The sequence below is a fragment of the Trachinotus anak genome, unplaced genomic scaffold (genome assembly GCF_046630095.1).
Source record: "Trachinotus anak isolate AG129_WGS33_773 ecotype Australia unplaced genomic scaffold, CSIRO_AGI_Tana_v1 ptg000019l, whole genome shotgun sequence".
In the NCBI taxonomy this organism is placed as follows: domain Eukaryota; kingdom Metazoa; phylum Chordata; class Actinopteri; order Carangiformes; family Carangidae; genus Trachinotus; species Trachinotus anak.
In genome coordinates, this window is record NW_027273870.1 from 14,048,546 (window position 1) to 14,074,148 (window position 25,603).

At 41.1% G+C, this 25,603-nt stretch overlaps 5 protein-coding genes across 5 annotated transcripts; 4 read left to right on the forward strand and 1 right to left on the reverse strand.

The window, feature by feature from the left end:
* Positions 1-382: 382 nt before the first annotated feature.
* On the reverse strand, positions 383-1,216 carry LOC139637010 (histone H3-like). Its single transcript, XM_071505478.1, has one exon. It carries the CDS (start codon positions 1,214-1,216, stop codon positions 428-430), a length of 789 nt encoding a protein of 262 aa, XP_071361579.1. The 3' UTR covers positions 383-427.
* A 4-nt stretch (positions 1,217-1,220) lies between these two features.
* Positions 1,221-1,651, forward strand: LOC139637028 (histone H2A-like). Its single transcript, XM_071505498.1, has one exon. The coding sequence runs from the start codon at positions 1,221-1,223 to the stop codon at positions 1,605-1,607; it is 387 nt and encodes a 128-aa protein (XP_071361599.1). The 3' UTR covers positions 1,608-1,651.
* A 1,229-nt stretch (positions 1,652-2,880) lies between these two features.
* On the forward strand, positions 2,881-3,283 carry LOC139637035 (histone H4). Its single transcript, XM_071505505.1, has one exon. It carries the CDS (start codon positions 2,925-2,927, stop codon positions 3,234-3,236), a length of 312 nt encoding a protein of 103 aa, XP_071361606.1. The 5' UTR covers positions 2,881-2,924; the 3' UTR covers positions 3,237-3,283.
* A 2,130-nt stretch (positions 3,284-5,413) lies between these two features.
* On the forward strand, positions 5,414-6,144 carry LOC139637019 (histone H1-like). Its single transcript, XM_071505488.1, has one exon. It carries the CDS (start codon positions 5,479-5,481, stop codon positions 6,091-6,093), a length of 615 nt encoding a protein of 204 aa, XP_071361589.1. The 5' UTR covers positions 5,414-5,478; the 3' UTR covers positions 6,094-6,144.
* A 10,105-nt stretch (positions 6,145-16,249) lies between these two features.
* Positions 16,250-23,042, forward strand: LOC139635960 (collagen alpha-1(XII) chain-like). Its single transcript, XM_071503571.1, has 4 exons — positions 16,250-16,370; positions 18,263-18,295; positions 19,940-20,080; positions 22,849-23,042. The coding sequence occupies exons 1-4, from the start codon at positions 16,250-16,252 to the stop codon at positions 23,040-23,042; spliced, it is 489 nt and encodes a 162-aa protein (XP_071359672.1).
* Positions 23,043-25,603: the final 2,561 nt, after the last annotated feature.

Genomic DNA, 25,603 nt, shown 5'->3' on the forward strand with positions numbered 1-25,603 from the left:
AGAGTGTTTGACAGGATTCCAACACTTCATGATTAATTACAAGACAAACGCAGATGAATGAACGCAGTGAGTGTCAGGAAACAGAAAGTAGTTCAGACACAAAACTACATTTACAGCCCATATGTGGAGTATGGAGCTGTTGGAGTCCTGGTTGAGGAAGCTAGTGCAGCAGCCTGTTTTATGGACAACAGAATCAAAGACAAGCCTGTAACGTCTCCAAAAACACACGAAGTAATGTTCAATAATAATAATAATAATAATAATAATAATAATAATAATAATAATAATAATAATAATAATAAGATATAATTAATGAACTAAGATGTCATAAAGTGCCAACAGCAGCAGAGGACTTGGCTCTTAGTGCAAAGTGAAGTGGCTCTTAAAAGAGCCTTTGTTGTTGAGTGAAGCTGCAGCAGCAGAGAGCTTAAGCTCTCTCTCCGCGGATGCGGCGGGCCAGCTGGATGTCTTTGGGCATGATGGTGACCCTCTTGGCGTGGATGGCGCACAGGTTGGTGTCCTCGAACAGACCGACCAGGTAAGCCTCGCTGGCCTCCTGCAGAGCCATGACGGCGGAGCTCTGGAAGCGCAGGTCGGTCTTGAAGTCCTGAGCGATTTCTCTGACCAGGCGCTGGAAGGGCAGCTTCCGGATCAGCAGCTCCGTGGATTTCTGGTAGCGACGGATCTCTCTCAGAGCCACGGTACCGGGTCTGTAACGGTGAGGCTTCTTCACGCCGCCGGTGGCCGGGGCGCTCTTACGCGCAGCCTTGGTGGCCAGCTGCTTCCTGGGGGCTTTGCCTCCGGTGGATTTACGGGCGGTCTGCTTGGTTCTAGCCATCCTGCTTCTTCTGTCTCTGAGCGGGAGAGAAAAGTGTCGACAAAACAAGCGACCCTCGGCTCTTAAACTGTGGGACCGGCTGTGAAACTGTGACGCTGCTCCACACCCCGGGCCCTGATTGGTGGAGGGCTCCTCGTTGAGCTCAGCACCGCCTAGAGGAGCGACCCGCCGCTTGAAGCTCCGCTGCTTATTGGAGGAAAGTCTTTTGAATTTGTCCGCTCCGCTCCAGGCAGGCCGCCCTCTGCTGCTCTGCTGGGAGCCTCTTCTCTGGTTGGTCTGACGGGGGCCGTCCCGCGCTCTCCGCGGACATATAAAGGAGGATTTCGTCACTTTGCTCCACAGTTTCTCTGACTTCAGACTGTAGAGAGCAAATTTCATCAAAATGAGCGGACGAGGCAAAACCGGTGGAAAAGCCAGAGCTAAGGCCAAGACCCGTTCCTCCCGGGCCGGGCTCCAGTTCCCGGTCGGTCGTGTTCACAGGCTGTTGCGTAAAGGCAACTACGCTCAGCGTGTGGGTGCCGGCGCCCCGGTGTACCTGGCGGCCGTGCTGGAGTACCTGACCGCTGAGATCCTGGAGCTGGCTGGGAACGCCGCCCGCGACAACAAGAAGACCCGTATCATCCCCCGCCACCTGCAGCTGGCCGTCCGCAACGACGAGGAGCTCAACAAGCTGCTGGGCGGAGTCACCATCGCTCAGGGCGGCGTGCTGCCCAACATCCAGGCGGTGCTGCTGCCCAAGAAGACCGAGAAGCCCGCCAAGTCCAAGTAAAGCTGCGGGGAAACACCGACACAAAGGCTCTTTTAAGAGCCACACACTCGCTTCTCATAAAGAGCAGCTCCCAGTCTCTCACACACCTGGAAAATATAACATATGTAAATAAATGACTCTGGTTTCTCCAAGGTGCGGGTTCTATCAGCAGCTTTTTCTCGTGTTTATCGGTGCAGCTGTGTCAGTAAGAAGTAGATTTGTAAAGTGAGCTACCATATGTATACACAGGGAGCTAATGGAGGAGAGACATGGTAGTTCTTGGTTAAGTGATTTACTCTTCAGTTGGAAAAGGAACCTCAAACGGAACACAACAATGATCAGAGATGGCCAAGTCATGATAGCAGTATAAGCACTTAGATTATAAGAATCAAGTGGAGGGTTTGGCCATGTTTGTGTTGGTTTCTTAAAGGTCCAAAATCTATCCTTCTGTGCTTTATTTTAAGCGTTAATTTCCATAAGAAGATATAATTGTGGTTTTAAGAAGCAACAAACAACTCACTATAATTTTACATCTCCTCTCTTAGGCTTCTCTCTTCTTCTCAGAGGTCCCTTACTTTTTTCTGAGAGAGTCAATATCCAATAAAAACATAGCAGATTTCAGGTGAAAACTCAGAGAAATGTGTTATCACTTTTACCGAAGGCACCACCAAACAGTTATAGTATAAAGAGGGAATGGGTAATATGTGGACTCTGTTATTCAGGGACATAATCAATACTGGACTATAAGCTAACAGTGGACCACATGTAAAGTCATAGTTTAAAGGACTTCATTTTTTCTCTCACAAACATCTACATTATCTGTTTAATGTGACTCAGGTGAAAATGATCAGCATGTTGACAACTGCCATTGATCAGCAGGAGGTGAACAAGGTAACACTGTTACTGTGGAAAGTGCTCTGAGAAGAGCCATTGGTAGAGTTTGATTAGTTGATTAGTTGTTTTTCTTTCAAGGTCATTAAAAAGTATGTTTATGAATATAAAGGAAGGTAGAATTTTTATTTTGGCAACAAGTTTGCTTCCTTGTATGAAGGACAAAAATAGCCGGACATAGGTTCAAATAAATACGTTCATTTTTGTCCTTCATATTTATTCCTCTAACATTTCCATGACGGCCATGGTGAGGAAAGCAGTGAGCACTGAAAACTGGGAGAGATGAAAACTCATTATGAAATTCCATAGAAGAAGAAGAAGAAGAAGAAGAAGAAGAAGAAGAGGCCCGCCTCTGTCTCCTATTACGTCCTCAGACAGGGTTTATGTAGCAGGGCATTCAGAGCAAATAATAATCAGTGTTCTTTAGAGAATCATTGAACTGTGAAAATGAGCGGAAGAGGCAAAGGAGGAAAGGGACTCGGAAAAGGAGGCGCTAAGCGTCACCGTAAAGTTCTCCGTGATAACATCCAGGGCATCACCAAGCCCGCCATCCGCCGCCTGGCCCGCCGTGGTGGAGTGAAGCGTATCTCCGGTCTGATCTACGAGGAGACCCGCGGTGTGTTGAAGGTTTTCCTGGAGAACGTGATCCGTGATGCCGTCACCTACACCGAGCACGCCAAGAGGAAGACGGTGACCGCCATGGATGTGGTGTACGCTCTGAAGAGGCAGGGCCGCACTCTGTACGGCTTCGGCGGTTAAACTGTGATCATCAACGCAACAACACAAAGGCTCTTTTAAGAGCCGCTCACTGAGTCGGAAAGAGCTGATATCCTTTGTACAGAACACCAGACTCCTGAGTTGATTATTTACTGAAATATTGAAGAAAAACAACAAACAGAAATGGAGCACATTTATTATAAGCTGTGTTACAGAAATTATAGCAACCGAGATTCCCTTGTTTAATTTCACACAATGATGCACATGTATCAGTGACGTGTCGGGATGTGAAAGAGGTCTGTACAACTAGTTCATGAAACTTAAGGGTCTTGGGATATTTCCTTGAGCTATCTATGTACATTTGCCACAATCTGCCTCGCTATTTTTTGTTTTATGTTGTAAACGTATCCTGAACACTAAAAAAAGAAAATAAGTAGGTCTCCTTTAAATGTAAAACACTTAACCACATTTATGGTAATGTCTAATTCTATCCATTGTCACTGAGAGCAGTCTGTGTGTGTCCGTCCTGCACTGTGCACCGGCCCCTCACACAGGCCCTGAGAGAGCACGTTGGGAACACACAGCACAAATTACAATTATATGTTTTAATTTCTGTAGGCTTTAAATTTGATTTATTTGTAATTAAACATCTGACTTGAAACTTGAAAGTGTAGGTGTGTTTCCCCTCTTCACCTGTACAGCTCAGGTTGATCTCTTACACAGAAGAGAAGACCCGGGGCCTTAAGTCAAAACACCTTAAGTTAAGATTTACTTTTGTTATATTCACCTACAGACCAACTTTGTTAGATGATGCCAGCAAACAAATGGTCTCCATGGAAACTGTAGAATTGCTATAAAATCTGTTTCATTGCTGTAAATGCTTTAATTTCTTTCTTTAACTAAGGAAACCTTTTATGAGATTCTTTGCAAGAACCTTAGGTAACTCCCCCAGCTAAAGAGAATTTCGATCTTAAGAGTCATGTTTAAGTAGAGACATAAGGAGTTTTGTGCACCAGGGCCCAGTACTTTATCTACCATTCTCGTCCATGTCAGAAACAAACAAATTGTTGACCATGGTTGTGTCTGAAGTCAACCACTCACTCCCTACTCGCTATTCAGGGAGTTCTATGTAGAGGATGATTTATCATGCTCATCTGTAAAATAAAAAACACTTTTGGACATAACTCCGGTAATATTTTCAACCTGAGTGCAATGCATGATGGTATATATTACTTGCTTTGTCACCATGGGTTATGCACTACTTATGAGTCCACAATATAGGGTATAATGATTCTCACTATACATTTGGACAGCACTGCAAATATTATTATATAGGGAGTAGTGAGTGATTTCGGACACAGCCCTGTCACTGTCAGTCACTGTTGACGATGGTAGATCTGCTCTGGGTGTGTTTCCTGTTCTTATGGCGAAGACCATACATTGAATTATTGTGGTGAAATATTTATGACACTCAGCAAAGACTCTTTACTTTTGTCTGGAGTTTTTTTCAGAGCAGTGTAAAGTACCAACAATGTGAAACTCTACTTCTTGTCTTTGTTTTAATTTCAACTATTGTCAGCGTTCATTTGAAGTCATAGAAAATCTGGACTCTCACTCCTTTGTTCTGGCACATCAGACTAACTTGTATTTCTTAATGTGTTCAGTAATATCCATCATCATCCTCATCATCATCCTCAGCATGAGGTGTTCACAGCCCTGACAGGGAGCCTGGCTGAACTTCACCATGAGCCTCAGCTATCAGTAGTGTGTTTGCTGCTGGGAAAATAACTCCACTTTATTACAAACTGCTCATCACCAGGTGGTTGTTTTTACATGGGATCTCTGAATGAACATGTGGAGCAGCTGGAAAAGTAGTTTTGGTGCAGCTTTGGTGCATTTGAAATCATTATAGGAGAGAAATAAGTGGGGAAAGCCGCTGAGCAGCGCTGGGCCCCACGGTGAACGGGTGATGTTCAGAGGTTTCACGAACAAAACGCAGAGAGCATCAGAGCTCCTCATGACTTCAATGTGAAAAGACCAACGTCCGCTCTCAGCTCCCTTCACTTTCAGCCACCAGCTCCTCTCCCACAGGGGCTTTTTAGTCTTTAATCAGGGACGAGAAAACACAAATGTCCCGGTGCTCAGACTGCACCGAGGAGCCAGGGCTGGACTGAGTCTCCACGGTTCTCATGGTGTGTTTAAGTACCGCCTCCTGCTGCAGGCTCCTCATCAGTCCACTCAGTCAGTGCGATCATCCTGGTCGATACTCAGCGAAGAGGAAACAATGGTAGAAGTCGCCCCAGCTCCAGCCGCCGCCGCGCCGGCCAAAGCCGCCAAAAAGAAGGCCCCCAAGCCGAAGAAGGTTGGCCCCAGTCTCGGGGAGCTCATCGTTAAAGCTGTGGCTGCGTCCAAGGAGCGGAGCGGCGTGTCGACGGCCGCCCTCAAGAAGGCTCTGGCTGCCGGAGGCTACGATGTAGAGAAGAACAATACCCGCGTTAAGACCGCCATCAAGAGCCTGGTGACCAAGGGGACTCTGGTCCAGACCAAGGGGACCGGGGCCTCCGGATCCTTCAAGATGAACAAGAAGGTTGAACCCAAAGCCAAGAAGCCCGCTAAGAAAGCCGCTCCTAAAGCCAAGAAAGCCCCCGCCAAGAAACCCGCAGCGGCTAAAAAGCCCAAGACGGCGGCAGCTAAGAAGCCAGCAGCTGCTAAGAAGTCTCCGAAGAAGGCTAAGAAACCCGCAGCGGTCAAGAAAGCAGCCAAGAGCCCCAAGAAGGTCACCAAGAGCCCCAAGAAGGTGGTCAAGAAGGCGGTCAAGAAGGCCCCCGCAGCCAAGAAAGCCCCCGCGAAGAAGACCGCCAAGCCCAAAGTGAAGAAGGCAGCAGCGAAGAAGAAGTAAGCTGTTTTCAGTCCGAACCACCTGAACCGAAACAAAGGCTCTTTTCAGAGCCACACAACTGTTCTCAAAGAGCCGTTTCCTTTGACTGAGAACCGGCCCGTCGGTATTATCGATACTACTCATTTGGGACAAAAACTAGTAAAATAAAAAACGTTAATGGGAAGAACTCATGATAAAGTAGGATCCATTACACTGATTTTGCAGTGTTCAGAAACATTGAAGTATATTCTGATAATATAGCCAGTATGTTTCTTATCTATATGAAATCACTTTTGCTAATTCAATTTACAAATTAGCAGACAAAAAAATGTCCCTGTTTCTTGACCTTTTATTCTTGTCAACATGTGTTTCTGCTGTTGTTCACTCAGGAACACAACTTATTAAGATTAATCCCCTGATCCAGAGTTATAATAGAAACACTACAATAATGGAGACAATGACAATATCCTTTGTGACAAACCGTCATACAGAGAAGCAAATCATGGCACAACAGATATATTTAGCGTTTGATTATTTTTGTGCTTGTGATGCTATTGTTGTCTTTTTTTTAGATGGTATATCTTTATATTTTAACTAATTGTATAATATCAATTGTTGTATCTTTTTAGACTATAGATCGCAAGAAATATATTTTAGTTCATTATGTTATTCTACTTCTATATTTCTAGTGTTTTGTAGATTTATGATAGTTAAAATGGACTGTTGAATTGTACATGTAAAATCCAAACAAGGGTCAAGAGTTGAGAATCAGCAATAGTTTTTAACCCTTTGTGCAGCACATTAGTTTCATGCTCTGTTCTGGAACTATGTTAAATTGCATTGTACCTATCAAATGAAATTAAATTAAATAAGCACACACACAAATGGACAAAACCCGCTATTTAGACTGACATTGGTTAGTATAAAGACTTAAAATTATAAAATTGCACAGTGGTGCAGTGTTTAGCACTGTTGTCTCACAGCAAGAAAGTTCTGGGTTCAAACCCTGAGGCCTTTCTGTGTTTGTATGTTCTCCCCGCATCTGTGTGGGTTCCCTCCACGTACTCTGGCCAATGTCAGCTGGGATTGGCTCAGGCCCCTGCAACCCAAGGTACCCCAAGGTAAAGGTGGAGGAGTTGCCCTGCTCATGAAAAGATCCATTGTATACAATGAAATTGTTGTCTCACTAAGTCCAGAACAAGTTCAAAATAATAAATATACAACTGCAAGAATCAAACTCTCCCCAAATTCCAACATTCTAGTGATGTCAGTTTACTGTCCTCCTGGTGTAATTCCCTCTTCCCATATTTTCAAGAGATTGTTCTCAAAGAAAAGAAAGTAATAATAATGGGAGATTTTAATGCAAAACACTCACTTCAACAATAAAAATACAAACCGGTCAGGCACGGTATTGAACACTATAATTGACAGACTGAGCTAGTCCTTCTCAACAATGATGAGCCAACGCATATTCTACCCATACAATTCAGTGGACATCCTAGATCTCTGCCTCTGCACCCCAGAAACAGCTGGAAGAGTGAACACATCTGCCATTTGTGGTTACATCGGCAGTGACCACCTACGCTTATTCGTCTCTCTTAATTTTGAAGTCCAATCAGTCGAAATACAACTCTGATACATCTCTGATACAACTCATCAAAATGAAAAGAAGATTAAGAAGATAATTTATGAAAACAAGCTCTCCAGAGACTAAACATAAAGTCAACCAATTACAAACACAAATACGGAAAGCACTCAAATAAGAATGAGAGAAGGCATGGAACAGGTTTTATACAAATTTAAATAATGACCAAAACCCTAAAACATTTGATCAATCAGCTCAACAGACATAAAAATAATTCAAGAATTACAGTTTTAACACATAACAGCCAAATAATTGAAGAAGAAAAAGAAAAGGCACATGTCCTCAAAGAGTACTTACAAAATGTACACTCATGCCCAGATGACCCTTTGATGACCCCAGAGTGGAAGGAAATAGTAGAGCGCCAGGTTAGTTTGCCCACTCATCTACCCATAGTAAACTTCACAATCAACCATCCTCTAATCAAAGAGGTTATAGTAATCGAACTGACAATAAAAGCTCCTAGTGAGGACACAGTGGACAACTGGTTAATCAAAGAGGCATCAGTTGAGTTTTTAGCCCAATTAGCAGACCTAATAACTTCTGCCTCCATACTGGTTATTTTCCAAAACCCTGGAAATCAGCTTTGATGTCTATGATCCCCAAACCACACAAAAACCCTCATTTGCCTGCAATCTATAGACCTATTAGCCTCCTGAGCAATCTCGGGCAAGTGACAGAAAGGGTGCTGGCTGCAAGACTCCAGACCCACTTCCAGACCCAGAAATAGGAGTTCTGAGGATCCACCAGGCCGGATTTAGGAAGGCACAACCGACAATATCTTAAAGATTCTGTAAAGCAGAAAAACATATGAGTTCTGAGTTTTCCACACCACAGAAAAATTGCATATTAAACCCCCTGCCAAATTTGAATGAATAAAAATAATATATAAAATTAGCTTTCAAACTTGTGAAAAAATAACCAGTATTATCAACTCTGGAACTCTGGGGGCGTGTCCGCTGAGGCACTGAGGCACGCCCACCGCCAGGAGAGCTTCCGCATTGCTTAACGGTCTAACAAATTTATGCTGAAAGGAAACATGACTGCGTCCAACAGCTACATTGATTGTACACACACACACACGCACACACGGGTTGTATATATTTTCATATTACAAATTGCTCTAAATTGTCTGATGCCCTGGACCATATCTATTTAGATGCCGGCATCGGTAAGAAAACTAACTTATAAGCTATACACGGAGCTAACTTAGCCCATTTTCCACCGGTCAAAAAACCTGCTAAGAGCCGCTAACACCGGGCTTTTGACAGCAACGATGAAGGGTTTAATCAGCATTCATAGCCGGGTGAAATGAATTTGCAGGAGACACGGTTATTTATTGGCTCCTGCTCCGATCGGTTCCGATCGGCATTGATGTAAACACAAAACCCGGGTGAACCCGCTAATTTTCGCCTCTTTTCCTGCTGTAACGTCTCTCAGAGGACACAGACACACACCTGTCACCTGTCCAGCATGGTGCCGTTACACCAGAAACTCCGCGGCTGCACTGATGGTGGGGATGAAAGAGTGAGCTGCAGCTCCAAAAGTTTTAAAAACGCACAATCACAGATCGAAACATCTCATACAGAGGCCGTGACACTTTGACAGACTTTCACCAGTTTGCAGGGCGGCTAGCAGCTCACTCTCCTTCCACTGCTTCTGTGTGTTAGTGTGTGTGTGCTCTAAGCGCAGAGGTGACATCGCTCCCCGCGGTTGTGTTTGTCCTGATCCGGTCTTATAATACATCCATGGTCCTGAGTCCGAACAGAACTGACTCGACTGGCGGTGGAAAAGGAGTGTATCGGCTTTTAATAGCGGGTTTACCTGCGTTATTATTATTATTATTACTGTGTCTCCCAGCTGAGAGCAGTTGGAGCCTCCTGTCCCCTTCGCTAGGGAGTCCAGTGTGACTGTCGCTGTCCATGGTGCTGAACTGACACCAGCAGACCTGTTACCGTCTGTCTCTGTCCATGGTGCTGAAGTGACACCAGCTGATTGTCTCTGGAATGCAAATCTAAAAAATGAGTCTCTTCCCAGAGCAGAAAATCACAGTGTGTCTCTAAATTCATCCAGTTTGTGATTCATATAATTTCTGGGGGATTTAAAAATATCTACAGATCACAGATAGGAGACAGTGTATCTTCATGGATACTGTCGGGCCTCTGGAGCTATCATTCACCTCACCAGCAAGCTTCATTACTGGATGCTGGTTTATGGCCTCATGGCTCACCCTTCATGGACTTCACTGTGTTGTATTTAGATGTAACCACATGTTGACAGATATATGTTATAAGTTGTTGTAATGTTTAAAGTCTTCTCACTGGCAGTTGTGTTCAGCCAACATCATAGCTCCTCAAGGTGCAAGCTCACCTTTATACAACCTCCTTTAATCCCAGGAAATAAACACAACTATAGCAAGAAAAAATACACAAAGTGTGACTGACAGCACACGTGGTTAATATTATCTGACAGCACACTCTGCAGTTAATTTAGATTTTGAGACTCGTAAACAAACATGTGTAGTGGTGTTGCCCCCCTTGGTAGTTACAGGGGAACTAAAGGGTTCACACTCTGTAATCTGAAGCACTGATAATTGCCCCTTGTTCCCTTTAAGTACCACATTGTTACAGTGAGTGCTAATGTAAATATTTGAGTTTGTTCCCTGTTGTGGCATCAGTGACAAAGTTTCATGAAAACAAAGGTATGTCCATCTTCCCATCTTCTTAATGTTAGAATACAAAGCCTTGACCATCTTCAATTTATTATTAACAATTCAGTTCAATTCAGTTTTATTTGTATAGCACCAAATCATAACATACATTATCTCAAGGTACTTTACAGGGTAAAGTTCAGACCTTACTGTAATATAGAGAATAGCTCAACAGTTCCCACAAAGAGCAAACACTTGGCGACAGGGGGGAGGGAAAAACTCCCTTTTAACAGGAAGAAACCTTCATGATAACCAGGCTCAGGGTGGATGGCCTTCACCTCAAACGGTTGGCATTAAGAGGAGAAAAAGAGGGTGGGGGAGGAGAAAGAAACAGAGAGTTGAGGAACAGCTGTTTATACCATAGATAATGGTGTCATCCAAGAACAAGAATAAATTAACATCTGAACTCATGTTTGACAGACAACATCCTGTTTGCCCTCTTCACCTCCTCCGTCTTCTTTTTGATGTAGTGGGCCTAAGTCTGTGTTGTGTTGTGTAGAAAGAAGAGCTGAGCCTTGACTGGATCTTTTAATAAGCTCATCTTCTTCTGCACTGCTTTAATGGCAGCGACTGGAGAATCAGCTACACCAGCTCTTTATCTCCACACAGCAGCAGAGGAGGGAAACAAGATAATTGCATCAGCTGTGATGAAGTGCGTGCTTTATTTGGATGGACACCTGGCTGCTGACGATCTGATGTTTCTGTTACGGCTCTGAGAAGCAGTGCAGCAGTGCTACTTACACCTTCATACAGGAAGTTGTTACAAAGCTTTTCAGAGTCTTTGTGTTGACATAAAGAAAGTCAGATATGAAGAAAGAGAAAGAGCAAAGTGTAAAGGGCAGAAAAAGAATGTTGGTATAATGTTTCAGGGACAAAGGTTTATGTTACAAAGTTCATTCAGAAAAGAACTACAAAGTCCAAAAAGCCTCAACGACCACAACAGTGTTTCAACTTGATCCCAGCCTTTTTTCATTTCAAACAAACAATTATAAAATATTTTTCCTCCTTTGGTGATGGTCGGGAAAACCACTGAGATGGTCTGAAGTACACAACAGTGCAAATGACCACAACATTCAGAAGAACTATAAAGTCCAGGTATCTTCAAGACATTAAGGCAGGGTTACAAAACATGGACAAAATGATACAAGCAATTTAGCCAAGTCAATTGAATGTTGAAAACAAGGAACCAGAAAGAAAAGTGTGAAAACCTACAGCCAGTCATTTCACTTTGAAATGAAAGTCTGTCGTTATATATGTCAGTTGGTGACTGAGTCAGTTTGTGTCACTTTTAAAAGGTCAAGTTTAGACAAATTGAAACTAACATGTAAACAGCCTGAGAGGTGACAGCTCAGTGGCAGCAGAACACAGTGAGGTTTTAGTGTCACTGAGTAACTTGGATGTTGATATAATTCTGGATGAGTTTTTCCACAGCTGAAGCTCAGTGTCAGTTTTCACATGGTGTTTTAGTTGCTCTTGGCAGGCGGGGTCTTTATGTGGGGTGTTGTTGACATAAACTAAGTGGACTGAGGAGAGGGGGGGCTGGAGAGGAGTTGGTTATGTCTGATCTGTTTGTGTAGGGGTTGGTAAAGTTAGTCTGAGTAAAATATAAATATTCTTTTGCTCTTTTAGGAGACCTGTGTAAAGGTGATTATTTGCTACTGTACATTATGTGTACACCAATTGCAGCCCTTGTTGTAGTGCTGTTGGAGCCCTCATATTCTGGGGGGTGCCAGTTGTTTTTTTGTGCTGGTTGTGGGCAAAAGGAGGATCCATGTCGCTCTCCAAATTGCACAGCTGTGTGTAGTGTAACAAGTCAGTAAAAGTGAGAGCTCTGCCAGCATCTGGATGCTGAATTTCCTCAGCTGGTCACATCAGAAAGTGTGTAAAGCACCAACGTCAGAGCGTTGTCTGACTTTGAGCAACAGGACTCATTTCTCAATGACTTCCTCCTGCTCACAGCCAACGCTCAACTGATCACAATCTATCAGTGAAGAAACAGACAATCAGACAATCAGTCATCATTGATCAACCCTACACCTGCCATGTTGTTCATTTGTTAAAAATCCCACACTTTATACAGTATTTTTTTTTTTTTTTACTTCAAGAACATGTTGTCTGTGGTTAGTTCACTATGTGTAATAACTGAAGGACAGTGGAGTGTCTGTGGTAGTACACTGTTTGCTATAGCTGTTGGAAAGAGGAGCACCAGTGGTTAGTTCACTGTCTGTAAAACTGTAACACTGTAAGAGATCTGTGGTTAGCTCAATGTCTGCATTAACTGTGGGAAAGTGGAGCAGCCACAGTTAGGTCACTGTTTGCAACAACTGTGACAAAGTAGAGCATTTGTGATAAGTTAATTGCCTGTAATAATTCAAAGACTGTGGAGCTCCTGTTGTTAGTTAGTATCTGTGGTAATTTCACTATCTGTGATAACTGAGGGACAGTGGAAGATCTGTGGTTAGTTCTATGTTTGTAAAAATGTGGGAGAGTCTCTTCACTGTCTGTATTAACCTTTTATTCTGTAGAACAACTGTAATTGATCACTGTCTGTAATAACTGAAGGAAACAGGAGCATCTGTTGTTTGTTCTCTTTCTGTCATAACTGCAGGACTGTGGTGTGCCTGTGGTTAGGTCACTGTCTATAGTAAGTGTAAGAATTTGGAATGTCTGTGGTTAGTTTGTTGTTTGTAATAACTAAAGCACAGTGGACCATCTTGTTGTTAATTCACTGTCTGTAATAACTGAAGGACAGAAGAGCATCTGACAACCATCGAGGGGCCAAACCTGCAGCTGTGTCTCACTCCAAAACATCTGTCCGCATGAATTTGACACCTTCAGAGGTTTCAGCACCATAATCTTATTCCATTCATTTCTACAATAAAAAGTACAACATTCTGAAGGTTGACAAAGTACAAATTTATGTAAGTACTTTTTGAAATGTCAGTTAGCACTACACCTTTTCAACGGAAACTCTTCTGTTGCTCAGCAGAGGTCGTGATAGGAGGCTGCTGAAAGCTGAAGAGGACCATACATCAAACTGAGCTGCACAGTATCTCCTCAGATCACTTTCTCTGGACTCATCACAAAGCCTCACTTGTTATCATTTTAACCCTCTGAAGCTACTTAAAATCAGATGGACAAACATCCTGAACAGCGACAGACGTGAGAAACTTAACGTGTCTAAGTTTGATCTCATGTGAATGAAGTGATGCTTTCTGTGATAGGACAGACTGAGGACACGCTAACTGATGAATAGCTGATAGGAAAGTACAGATTATACTTCTGTCACCATGGCAACCCCCCCCCCCCCCCCCCCCCCCAGCTGATAGGAAAGTACAGATTATACTTCTGTCACCATGGCAACCCCCCCCCCCCCCCCCCAAACACACACACACACACGTAGCATTGACTTTGATGACTACACAGGACACATATACTCCTCCATCCCACCTGCTTTTGTCTAATTTTTCCTACAGTATAAGTTTCTGCATTTGCCCATTTTAAATGAGCTAGTGTTAGACTTACTGTTGAGCTGAATCTGCCTCACTGTGCCTCTAATTGGCTTACCCTGATATTCTTACCCTACTCCAACCAGGCTCTCTCCAAGTGACTAGATCTAACCAACCCAACCCACGAAAACAAAGTAGCAAGCAAGTAGCCAATCAGAATCTGAATAAGGTGTAAGGTGGATCATGACTTCCATGTCATGTATTGTTTCAGCAATACGTTTTTGCGATATCTCACAACACAGATCTCTTCTCTTTGTCGGTTCTGGTCTGGTTTCACTGCTGCAGATGTCACTTTCCAATGGCAGAAGTTAAGACAACTTATACGTGAAACCATGAATTAAAAGTTAAAACTTCAATAAAACTTGTATCCTTTCCTCATTAATACTATGACTGTTATTATCATTTGACTGTTTTATGAGGGAAAACAGAGCATTATAAGACTGAATTGATCTTATACTGGGTTTATCACATATTAAGCTAGCAGATAAAAATGAGCAGCAAAATCTGGCAAAAATTCATACTGTATCTCTTTGCAAGCACTACTGGCACTGCCTATAATGCGTTATCTTCTGTATTTAGTATCTTTGCCTGTGCCACCTTGAAGGTTTCGTAAATGATTGCCACTGCCACTAGATGTCACACTAGACCACCAGAATCTCACACCAAAAAAATTCTAACCACCATTAACCATTAGTCCACACTAGAATTGCCATGATAGGCTCCACAGCAATGCTGACAGTTAGTCAGGTAGCAATGGCAACATTTACCGAAGAAATTCATAATATTTTTAACAGCAAGTCAGATATTGTTATCATGCTATTGTAGCTGTCACTAATGAAAACAGACATGTTACATTATGAAGCATAAAGCTACAGATACATGCAGGGGAAGAAAATCAGTTCTGAGTCGAGCTGGAGCCTTTAGCAGCTCGTATGGTTCTCCATCTCAGTAAAGACAGACCGGTATCAGCTCCACGGTTGGACTTGGAAAGAAATTAATTCTTGGACTTTATCTGCTATCGCACAAATGACACTCTATCTGGAGCTGGCAAAAACTCAAAAAACTCTCTGGTTTTGATGGTCCACCCACTGAACGGGATCTGACTGATCTGACTGGGAAAGCCTGAATTCAGCCTTGGGTTTGACCCAGTAGTCCTTAGGTACAGTCCTCCTGTGCTCTGTCTCATCTCTTTTTGTCGGAGGCCTTTTTAGATGAAAAAGTGGTTTCTTCACTGGAGGAAATTAGATTAAGATCCCTATTAGACATTAGTTTGTCAGGCTTGAACATTAGTGGGGTCGTTAACATGTATATTAAAATCACCACAGAGAACAACTCTGTTATGACTTAAAGCAAGAGTGGATAAAAATTCAGGGAACTCTGCTAAAAAGCTACCAGGTGGTTTTGGGGGGTGATAGATCACACTGAGGACCCCCAAGTTTAAAAGTGAGAACTTCAAAGGAAGAAAATCCCTCACAGGTTACCTGATGACATTTAAAGATCTTTCTTTCTGTAAGGCCCCCACCATGACCTCTGACCCTGGGTTGGTTGAAGCAATCATATTGTGGAGGGCACAGCTCAACAAAGTGAGTACGTTCATTAGTTTGCAACCAAGATTCAGTTAAAAACATAAAATCTTATTTTGTAGACAAAATAGAACTGCGTGAAACAGCACAGGGAAGCCAGGGAGCTCCATTGATGATGGCTTTTAAATTCATCATGCTCACAGTTAACTCAGAGTGAACAAACTCAGAGTTGATTGAACTGGCTCACATCCAGCTGTTCTGGAACAGAAAACTTAGAGTTTCCATCTCAGGTTCATCAGCTCAGAGTGCAGTGTCAGAGTTTCTTAAACCTGCTTTCTGGAATAGACCTTACAATAATCATTGTAGCATTTTTACTTTGATTTTAGCTTTAGCCCAAAGTACCTCTGATTCTGCTGCATTAATTTGAATCCTTATTTTTGGACTGTCCATCATGAGTCCAACTGTGTTGTAGAAACAACATGATAAATCTGTGAAAGATGCTTTTATAAGAAAAAAAATAATGATCTGAAGGTTTGAACAATGTTTGGCAGCACAGCACTGTCTTTATATGGACTGTAAGAGAAGAAAAAACAAAGCCTGCTGTGAGTTTGTCTCTGAGCGTTATATGATCCATCCCCACTAAAGATAATGAAGAGTTACATGTGAACTGCATATGTGGTTGATATCTCAAACTCTGGTTAAAGAAATTCTGTGAACTCACCCTTTAATCTGTGGTTTATTATCAGCTTCTGCTCTGACAAGCTGATTAGGAGATAAAAGATGGAAACACGACATGTTGATGACAGAGGAGGAGAGGACGAGTGCAGCAGTCAGAGAAGAGACAGAGACGGAGACAGACATCTACCTGGACATGGATCACCTGCTGATGGTGCTGCTGCTACTGTGGAGCTCAGGTGAGATGCTTTAATGATGTAAGAAAGGTTCAGAACCACATAGAAAAAACACTGAATTAAAGCCACAAAACTTCAGTGAAAGGAAACATGACCAGTAAAACAGTGAAGAGTCTTCAGTTGAAGTTGTGATCAGTTTATTTAACATTATTTATTTAACTTTACTGTCAGAGAAAAACCTCTTATCTACCACACTGTGTTGTTTTCTTTAACCCTCTGAAACTCAAGCATTGATGTTATGGATGTAAAAGCAGACGGAAAGAAATACTACAGCTCAAACACTTGGAAAATTGATAAAGTTGTTCCAAAAAAGAGAATAAAATTGAAATAGATACTACTAGACAGTTTCAAATAGATGTTTAAATTTTGAAACTGTGGGTTTTATGATTTTCACCTTTTTCAAATAAGTTGAATTTTGATCATCAGCCATTGGCTAAGTCAACTTCAACTACACCTTTACTATTAATTACAGTCCAATTATTGGTACCCATGAATTTCAAGTACATCTTCAAGAAATGTTCTTCAAATTTTGTTTGACCAAAATATTTAAATAAAATGTCCAATCTTACTGAACAAAAAAAAAAAAAACAACAAATCTGGTACTGATTATCATCCAGTCTAGTGTCAGCTGCTTCGGGTCTGGTATCAGCTGGTTTCAGTCAAGTGTTGGTACCAGTTGGTTTCAGCTTTTTATCTATTTGCTTCTCTCCTCTGTGTGCTCACATATACAGTATTTTAATACAGCTGGATTCACATAAGGGTGTTCTTGTTGACATGATTTACAGTGTCCGTTGTCATATCAACAGAACAAGTTTGAAACAGTGACTGAAACATGGTCCATTAAGATGACATGTTAACCAGAAGTCACTTCAAGCTGCTGCTAAAATCCTGATTTTATAACCACGATATCATCTGACAAAATGTACTAAAGCTGTATCAACTGTGAAATGATCACTAAGAGAGGAAGTTGGAAGAGACAGTCTATTAAGTAAGGTGTTTTGACATATATTCATTTGTAAACAAATCAAACGTCCTGCTAAAGTGGACCAACAGAAAAGAGACTCAGTTCTCTTTATGGACCACTTCAGCTCTGAGCCTCAGTCCTCTTTCTGTTCACATCATAGTTCCTCTGGAGCTCTCAGACCTTTACTACTTTGGATTATCCTACTCTCCTGCTCTCTCAGTGTGTCGTGTTATTCCTCTGCCTCCTTTTGTAATAATGGTACACGTAATAAATGCAATTTATATGCTGTAACGCAGGCAAGGTTCAGGGTGCAGTGAACCAGAAGCACTCCTCTGCTTCCCTGTAGTTCCTGAGTGGTTGGAATACTGTGGTGGCTGGGTGACTGCCTGTAACAACAAATGGACCCATATATGTTCCTGCCATATACCAGGTTTATACTCAGTCTCTAAATCTAGCAATGAATGTGCCAATTTGGTGACACTGCAGCCTCTAAACGCCCCCTAATAGAAACTACTTGCACCAATTCATCATGAAAGAGCAACGGCCAATGGGAAGACTCCAACTTAGTCACATAGCATTCAGCTGACCAATGGTGGAAATATGGTGAGTTACTCAGTCAGTCAGTCAGTCAGTCAGTCAGGGACATTTGATATTATAGAACTGGTCACACTGTTGTGGTCTAGCCAAAGCAGCTGAAGCCAAAAACAGAAACACTACCACCATCCTGTACATAAACGGTAAAGATAAAATACAGACCAGATACATGGAGCTAAGTGATGGGTATTCATTTTGATTTTATTTTTCTCTTCCCAATGTTTTTTTCTGACCTGTGTGATTGTCTGTTCCTGTTTCTTCTTCTTAGTGACTTCAGTGTGTTCACAGATCTCAAACATTCACTTGGTTTGATGTTTTTTTCTGATTTTCTCCTCAGGACTCCATACTGAAGGAAACCACAACTCCACAGGTAAATAGAGAACATGAAGACAAATGAATGTGGTGGTGGATGGATGAGCCAACAAACTGTCTAACTTTTATTCCAGACACTATTGTTCACACCCTGTTTCCTACCAGCAGTCAGTTTTGGTTTCTTTCAACCTTGACAACAAGCTTTTAATTTTAATTTTATTTTAATTTTTAACTTTTAATTTTACCTTTAATTTTACTCTAAGTTTATTTATGTTACTGTTTTGCACCAAACACCAGCACATCTTCCTTGTATGTGGAAACATACTTGGCCATAAAACTGATTCAGAATCGGATTCGGATTCTGAGAATTTGTTTGAACCCATCCATCTCCATCCTTAGCTTTAAAAGAGCAAGTGTAAGAATTATTAACACTGACCTTAATCTTACCTCATGTCCTAACAGTAATGCCAAGTGCTTGCAATATGGTGAACACATGCCTTTTTGTTTTAGTTGATCCACTACTGGGTCCATACAGTCTAACTTTACAATCATCAGTTATAAAAAAGTTCAACCAAATTGCTGAAACCCTGAGAGCTGTCAACACAAGACTGCTGTCTTATAATCTTCAACAAATCAACAAACAGCTAACTAAGGAAACATATTAATATTGTCAATAGCATTATACAATTAGCTACCATCATCATACCTTCTTCTATCAATTCTCTTCTTTACTGCCAAATATAGTTTCTTGCTGGGAGCAAGTGGTGGTTGTGATAATAGTCACTTGCCAAAAGTTTCAGCTATCATTGCATTTCCATTTCCATTCAGAAGTGTGCACTGACTCAGTATCCTCTTGATTGTGGTAGGTACCTGGGTCTACATGGTAGCAAGCCAACTTCAGTAGACAGACATATAGCCCATTTAAATAAACCAAATCTCAACCATACAAGTGGCATGATATGTCATAAGAATGAGTTTGTATGGTGACTATGATGATGGAGGCATCACATCAGAACATGCTAATATTAATAGTTTTTAGGTGAAATATTTCATCATTCAGTTTGGAGGCAGATGCAAAAACTCATAACTTAAAAAAAAAAAATCCCATAAAAACCATAAAAAGAGCTCCCACCCCACCAAGAATGTGATATCAAGTGAAGAAGAGATATACAGTAGAGCTGTGTGTCACCTGCAGAGTGATGGAAACAGATGCCATATTTGCAAATGACCTGATGGCAGCATTTCTGAAAGAAAAGAAGGGGGCCCAGGACTGAACCGTGAGACACACCACCAGAAATATTTACTGTGTCTGAACAGAACTTTGATGGAAAAAAAGTATCCAAAGAAGCCAGCCTCTGTTTCAAGCCATTAGAGCAAAGAGATTGTTTTACTGAATGCTACACTGAGGTCAGAGGAAACCAGAATCTGACATAATTCACCACTTTCAGGGGAGCTGTCTCAGTCCAGTATCTATCATGGAAACCATATCGACAATGTTCAGAAATACAGTAAAGTCTAAAAGTTGAATGTAAATCGGCTTCTTCTGTATTTTTCTAAAAGCATCTTGAAGGAAATTGGAAGCCTCTTACACCTGTATGAAATCATTTTTCAATAATGAACATCATAGAGACATATGTGTACATGTAGAATCTGTGTAGTTCTTATATTTGTTTATTATATCCCATCTCTGTTTTTCTTCCAGGTGCTCAGTGTGAAACAGCCAAAGCTGACATTGTTCTGTTTGTGCAGAACACCTGGAGCATGAAGAACTTTGAAATTGTTTGTTCCTTTCTCGCTGACATAGTGAAAGTCTTTGACATCGGCCCAGACAGAGTCCAGATAGGTAATATTTTTAGTACTACTACTATTTATACTACTATCTCTGTACTATTACTACTACTGCTTCATAAGTATTTAAATATATTGAATATATTTAATTCAGTTCAATAGATAGTCATAACATGCATTATCTCATGGCCGTTTACAGTGTGCCTCAACTGGAGTTGAGAGGAGAGAAATGGATGGGGGTGTTTCAGTTAATAGCAACATATTGCACTTTGTAGCTGGTCCCCAGGTACTCGACCCACAGCTGACTGCAAATAGAGACCAGTTTTATTCCTCCAGCTCAGAGGAAGGCTTGTTTAGATGAAAATAGCCTGTAACTTGCTGGAAGTTGGAATACACACTAAAAATGAAGAAAGCATCATAAAAATGTCCAAGCAACATCAAAATACAACCTGCAATGTGTTATGTGATCTAACCTGATTAAGTAGACTATGTAATGTAGAATATATCAAATGCTAAATCTATGCACTTAATACATCATCTATAATGATATTTTAACATGGAGTTATGTGATTTGAAGTTTTTATAATATGTATAATATGGAATCTGATTACATAGCTTTTTAAAAATAAAGTCAGAGGGCCCTGAGAGATAAGGGAAAGTCTAGGACTTTTTGATGCCATTATTGTTTGGCAACAATACTCAAGACCTGCTAGTATTTGGCAGTCACTAGGGGGCATTTTGTGACACCTATATTTCCAAAGCAATGATTGGTTGTTTTTAGAAAAAGGGGTGGATCCCCCCCCCCCAAGAAACTGGTATAAAAGATGTGGCTTGGGCACTGTGTCTTTAGTTCAGCTCCAGAGCCAGCTTGGGGTCATCTCTTGTTCTAAGAACTGTATTGCACTGCACTCTGTCCATCTCCAGTGGGTTTTTGAACATACTGGGACTATAGTAGTTGTGCATTTGTGTTGGAAGATAAGTGTTGGAGTAGAGGTTTAGACTTTACCCACCAACACCCTCTTCCAACAACACACAGCTGTCATCTTGGGGGTAGAACTAGCCAAGGTTCAGGGATCTTTAGCCGCTGTAATGGAGAAAATAGTGACATTAACTGAGATAAAGCAGCAAAAAACGTTACCAGTCACAGAGAAACACCAACACCCAGGAATGAGACAATATATATTTTTAATATAACCTTTATTTTACCAGCCAAGACATTAAGAACGATTTCTCATTCACAATCAATCTCTCAAGCGAAGGCACTTGTAGGGGAGGAGGGGAGGGAACAAAATGTTGGCAGAGGTGAATTGCTCAGCGACTCTGACGTGTATACCCAGTGCTAGACTGAAAATAATTACAGAGGAATAAGTACACAGTGGGGCATCAGTCCTGCCCTAACTGGAACTCACTCATTGAGTGAACTTTATTGATAACCATCACATGTCAATATCAGCACATCTCATTGATTGTTACCATTGTCCATCAAACAGCACCTGCATTAACTTCTCAAATGTGCCAAAACAAAGTAAAGATCCCTTTTTCACAATTGATGTTTCACACATCTCAACAAAAACATTTACAAGTATCATTAAAATATCCTTAAGTATGCCCTTAAAAGCAGTGTCTGAGACAAATTGATCCAGTTCTTTTTTTTTTTTTAACAAATTCCATTGTTAGCAGCAGTCCAAAGGATATACACTGAAAAAGGAAATACATACAAAAATGTTCCATGTATTTCGCTTTATATCTAAGGTTAAGACAGTGGGTTAGTTTGTCTGCATCTGCTCTATACTGCTTTATATCTAAATGCTTGCTGTTTAATCTACTGCTCCTCTATGTCTGTTTTATGAATCCCATTCTTTTTATTTTATTGTCCTGCTAATGCTTCTTTTGTTAAACACTTTCTAACTTTTATTTTGAAATGCGCTGTATGGATAAACCTCTACTTACTCACTTTCCATGGACGACACCAGATCATAACCAGAGTAGAAGATTGGATAATACAGATGGAAATTAGGGTTGGGTGATTGGCTGAGTCCATCGCTAGTTGGTTTCTTGGGTGGACATTTTTTGGGTGATTTTATTTTGCTGATTTTAGGATCTGCCTCCTTCAGAATTCTACTTGGTGAATAATTCATCTTTAAGACACAATTCAAAGCATGTGCTAACAGCAACCTACAGTTGGATGCAAAAGCAACATCAATTCATAAATCCCATTTGAGTACTACACCAAAAACCGTATGTGCAGTTGTGCACACTGATCATCTAATATCATATTATCCTCACCTGTTTGCTCATTTGGAGACTGCAAGTGGAGGCTTCTTATGATGCCATCTGACTTTTTTTTTTTTCCAAGTAGTGTTGAACAGCCTGTCTTTACAGCTTACAGCAGCATGATCAGCAGGATGGTGTATTCGCAAATGCTCATGCAAATTGGCAGTGTTAGGATCTTTTGCTGGCACTATATGTTTGCAAAGATGGCAAATTGCTTTCTTTAAGTCTCCTGGCTTGCCAGTTGCATCAGGTTTGAAAAACCAAAATAATCCCACACAGGTGATTTTGTATTTTTTTGCAACTGGCTCTTCCATGATTGCATTCGCTGATTGCACGAATATACTGTATCGGCAATTGCCTGTTGCTGGACTGACAGCAGCCGGTTGGAAAAGCTTAACATGTTGCCCGACCCTAATGGACATTTTGACATTTACAGAGCATGAGATATGTCCCTGAGTCAAATATGGCGACAAGATAATAATAATAATAATAATAATAATAATGGGTCAATGTGTCCTCTTTGATTTACACACTGCTGTGTGTCTGCAGGTCTGATTTGGTACCATTACACCCCAGAGACTGTGTGGCACCTGAACACCCACCAAACCAAAAATTCTCTGCTGAGCGCCATAGCCAACCTGACCTACAGAGAAGGAGTAAACCTCAGGCCAGGTGATTTACCATCATGTTCTCCAGTCCACACCAGGTTCACACTGGGGAGGGACTGTGGAATCAGAGCTTGAGGCTCCAGTTGAATTAGTTGAATTAGCCAGTAGTGGATGAACTAAAGCTGGTAGTGATCACTGTCTCATACAAAAAATTAACTTCAGGTATTTCTAATAAGTACATATTGTATATACTGAACAAACTGTGAATGGAATCCTCACAGACTCAAGAAAACTGTGCATTTTAAATATCATTGATAAAGCATCTTCAGAAACTTGAATTACTGCCTCGCAGTTGTATGCCTCCTCGACTCAGACTGGTTTCAGATTACATCTCTGTTTATCCAGAGTCATAAAAGTGTTTTGTGAGGTCACACTGACCTTGACCTTTGACAACCAAAGTCTAATAAGTTCGTCCTTCAGTCCAAGTGAACATTTTTGCCAAATTTGAAGAAGTTCTGTCAAGGCGTTACTGAGATATTGTGTCCACAAGAATGGGACAGACTGAACAACCTGAAAATTTCAGATCAGGTTGTTAAAAGGTTTTTACCTTAATCTGTCTGCCATCATCATCAAAAAACTGAGAGCAGCAACAGCAGGGCTCCAATAAAATGAGATGGTGATAAATGACAGAATTTATATTTTTATAGTAATTACAATCAGTATAACTAACAGCATAATAACAATGTTGAGTAACATTTCAGATCACAGCTTTTAAATGTGTAAATATTTTGTACATACAGGGCACCAATGCAATACTTAGTGGGTACATATAGATAGAATGAAAAAGCTAGAGTGAATAAAGGGAAACTAATTTGTATTTAGGGAGACCTAGAAATAAATTAGACTGCAAGTACTGTTTAAATGATCATCACATATGGAGTTATTACAGGGGACATGCAGGGACCAAGAGGCTGAGCCAATGCGTACCTTTCATAACAACTAGGTCAAGACTAGGAGCCAGTCTGCGTAGTTTTTTCACTCATCAGATGGATCGTACATCAGACCCCAATACACATCAGTGGTCCCCTGAATTTCAGCAGCATTTTAAAAACATGATCTAAAGACATAATTTATAGCTGTAAAGATACACCTGTCCTCCCAGATTTAACATTATAGATTTTCCACAGCAGCATAAATAAACTTAAAATAACTTTAGTGTGTAAATAACATTAAAACTCTACATTTATGTGGATTCTAAAGAGTTGCCTGATATTAATATTTGTAATGATGGAAGCAGCTCGTCATAAAAGTTGAAGCTCTGTAATTAGATTTTTCTTACTGTGTTTGCATCTCTGGAGTTGTAGTTGTTTTATCCCCTTCAGTTTGTCCACAGACTTCTTTGACTTTTTATCAAAGAATCGAATATTTTCTGACACAGACATAGATAGGTTTAGATATTTTCTAAAATAGTTGTTAGAAACTGCATCAACTCCCCCAACTTATCAACTCTGTCTTTTGATATCTCTTTTTTACTGTCATACAGGTTTGGATCTGGACTACATGAACCATGAGAACTTTAAACCTCATGTGGGAATGCGGGCAGACTCCAAAAAAATTGCCATCGTGATCATTGCTGAATACTTACAGCATAGCAGCTCCCCCCCGCAGAACCTGAAAGACAACGGCATTGAGATCTACATTATTGGTGAGTGACTGTCAGTTTGAACAGTGAGAAAGTAGCACAGCCTGAGAAAAGTTGAAGTGAGGACAAGCTCTGAATATACACTTTACACAAAACAATTAAGTGACATTAATATGAATTGAACATGCTACTTACTGTTTGTCTCGATGAAAACTTTAGCTAGCTAGCCCCAGTGAGGTATACAGAGTTAGCTAGCCCCATTCCAAAGTCTTTGGAGGTTGATTTTAACAGTGGACTTACTGAAATAAAACCAGGCTACTACCCTGAAGGAACCTATGCTTTAGCACAGAGTCAGCAGTAAAGTACATGATTTCTAATTTCGTGGGATAAAATTTTAGAAACAGCAGTATAGTTTGTCAAGGTTTATTTTAGGCGTCAGGAAAACACAGTTTTATTACTTTTCCAACCAAATAGTTTTTATTTGTTTGGTTCTCTCTTCTTTCAGGTGTGACAGTTGACATGAATCAGCTGAGATCCACCGCCTCTGATCCCAAAGAATCTCATTTGTACTATGTTGAGGACTTCTCATTTCTCCCGGACATTGCCAACAACCTAACCATCAACCTCTGTAACATCACTTATAGCTTAGGTAGGCAAACATACCGACAGTCATACATGTTAGCACTACACTGACCCACTGGTGTTAGAATCAGACTCAAAATATAAATGTTTTCAAAGCTGTTCAACAAATTTAGGATCTCAACAGTTGAATATAAACAGCCTATGAGCTGCTACCGACTGGCATTCAGACGGTCGGATGGATTTCAAAAATGTCCGAAATTTTGGTCACCCCTTGTGAGGATATCACACAGTAGAGGCAGAGCCACTAGCCGATTCCCCTACTCTCAGTGGTTTTTCCCTCACTGTGCCTGCGCGAAAACATTAAACAGCAACAGAAGTAGTAGCATGGTGACACACGACTGAGATTTTGGACTGTGCATCATAGATAACATTGAACTTGAAGTAATAAAAGTAATGTAAGTAATAAAACATA

Bases quoted from the DNA above. Each gene is read 5' to 3' on its own strand.
- LOC139637010 (XM_071505478.1), bottom strand. From the start codon at position 1,216: ATGAAATTTGCTCTCTACAGTCTGAAGTCAGAGAAACTGTGGAGCAAA.
- LOC139637028 (XM_071505498.1), top strand. From the start codon at position 1,221: ATGAGCGGACGAGGCAAAACCGGTGGAAAAGCCAGAGCTAAGGCCAAG.
- LOC139637035 (XM_071505505.1), top strand. From the start codon at position 2,925: ATGAGCGGAAGAGGCAAAGGAGGAAAGGGACTCGGAAAAGGAGGCGCT.
- LOC139637019 (XM_071505488.1), top strand. From the start codon at position 5,479: ATGGTAGAAGTCGCCCCAGCTCCAGCCGCCGCCGCGCCGGCCAAAGCC.
- LOC139635960 (XM_071503571.1), top strand. From the start codon at position 16,250: ATGTTGATGACAGAGGAGGAGAGGACGAGTGCAGCAGTCAGAGAAGAG. The intron at 18,296-19,939 runs GTAAATAGAGAA...TTTTTCTTCCAG, and splicing joins AGGAAACCACAACTCCACAG to GTGCTCAGTGTGAAACAGCC. The intron at 20,081-22,848 runs GTAATATTTTTA...GTGTGTCTGCAG, and splicing joins CCCAGACAGAGTCCAGATAG to GTCTGATTTGGTACCATTAC.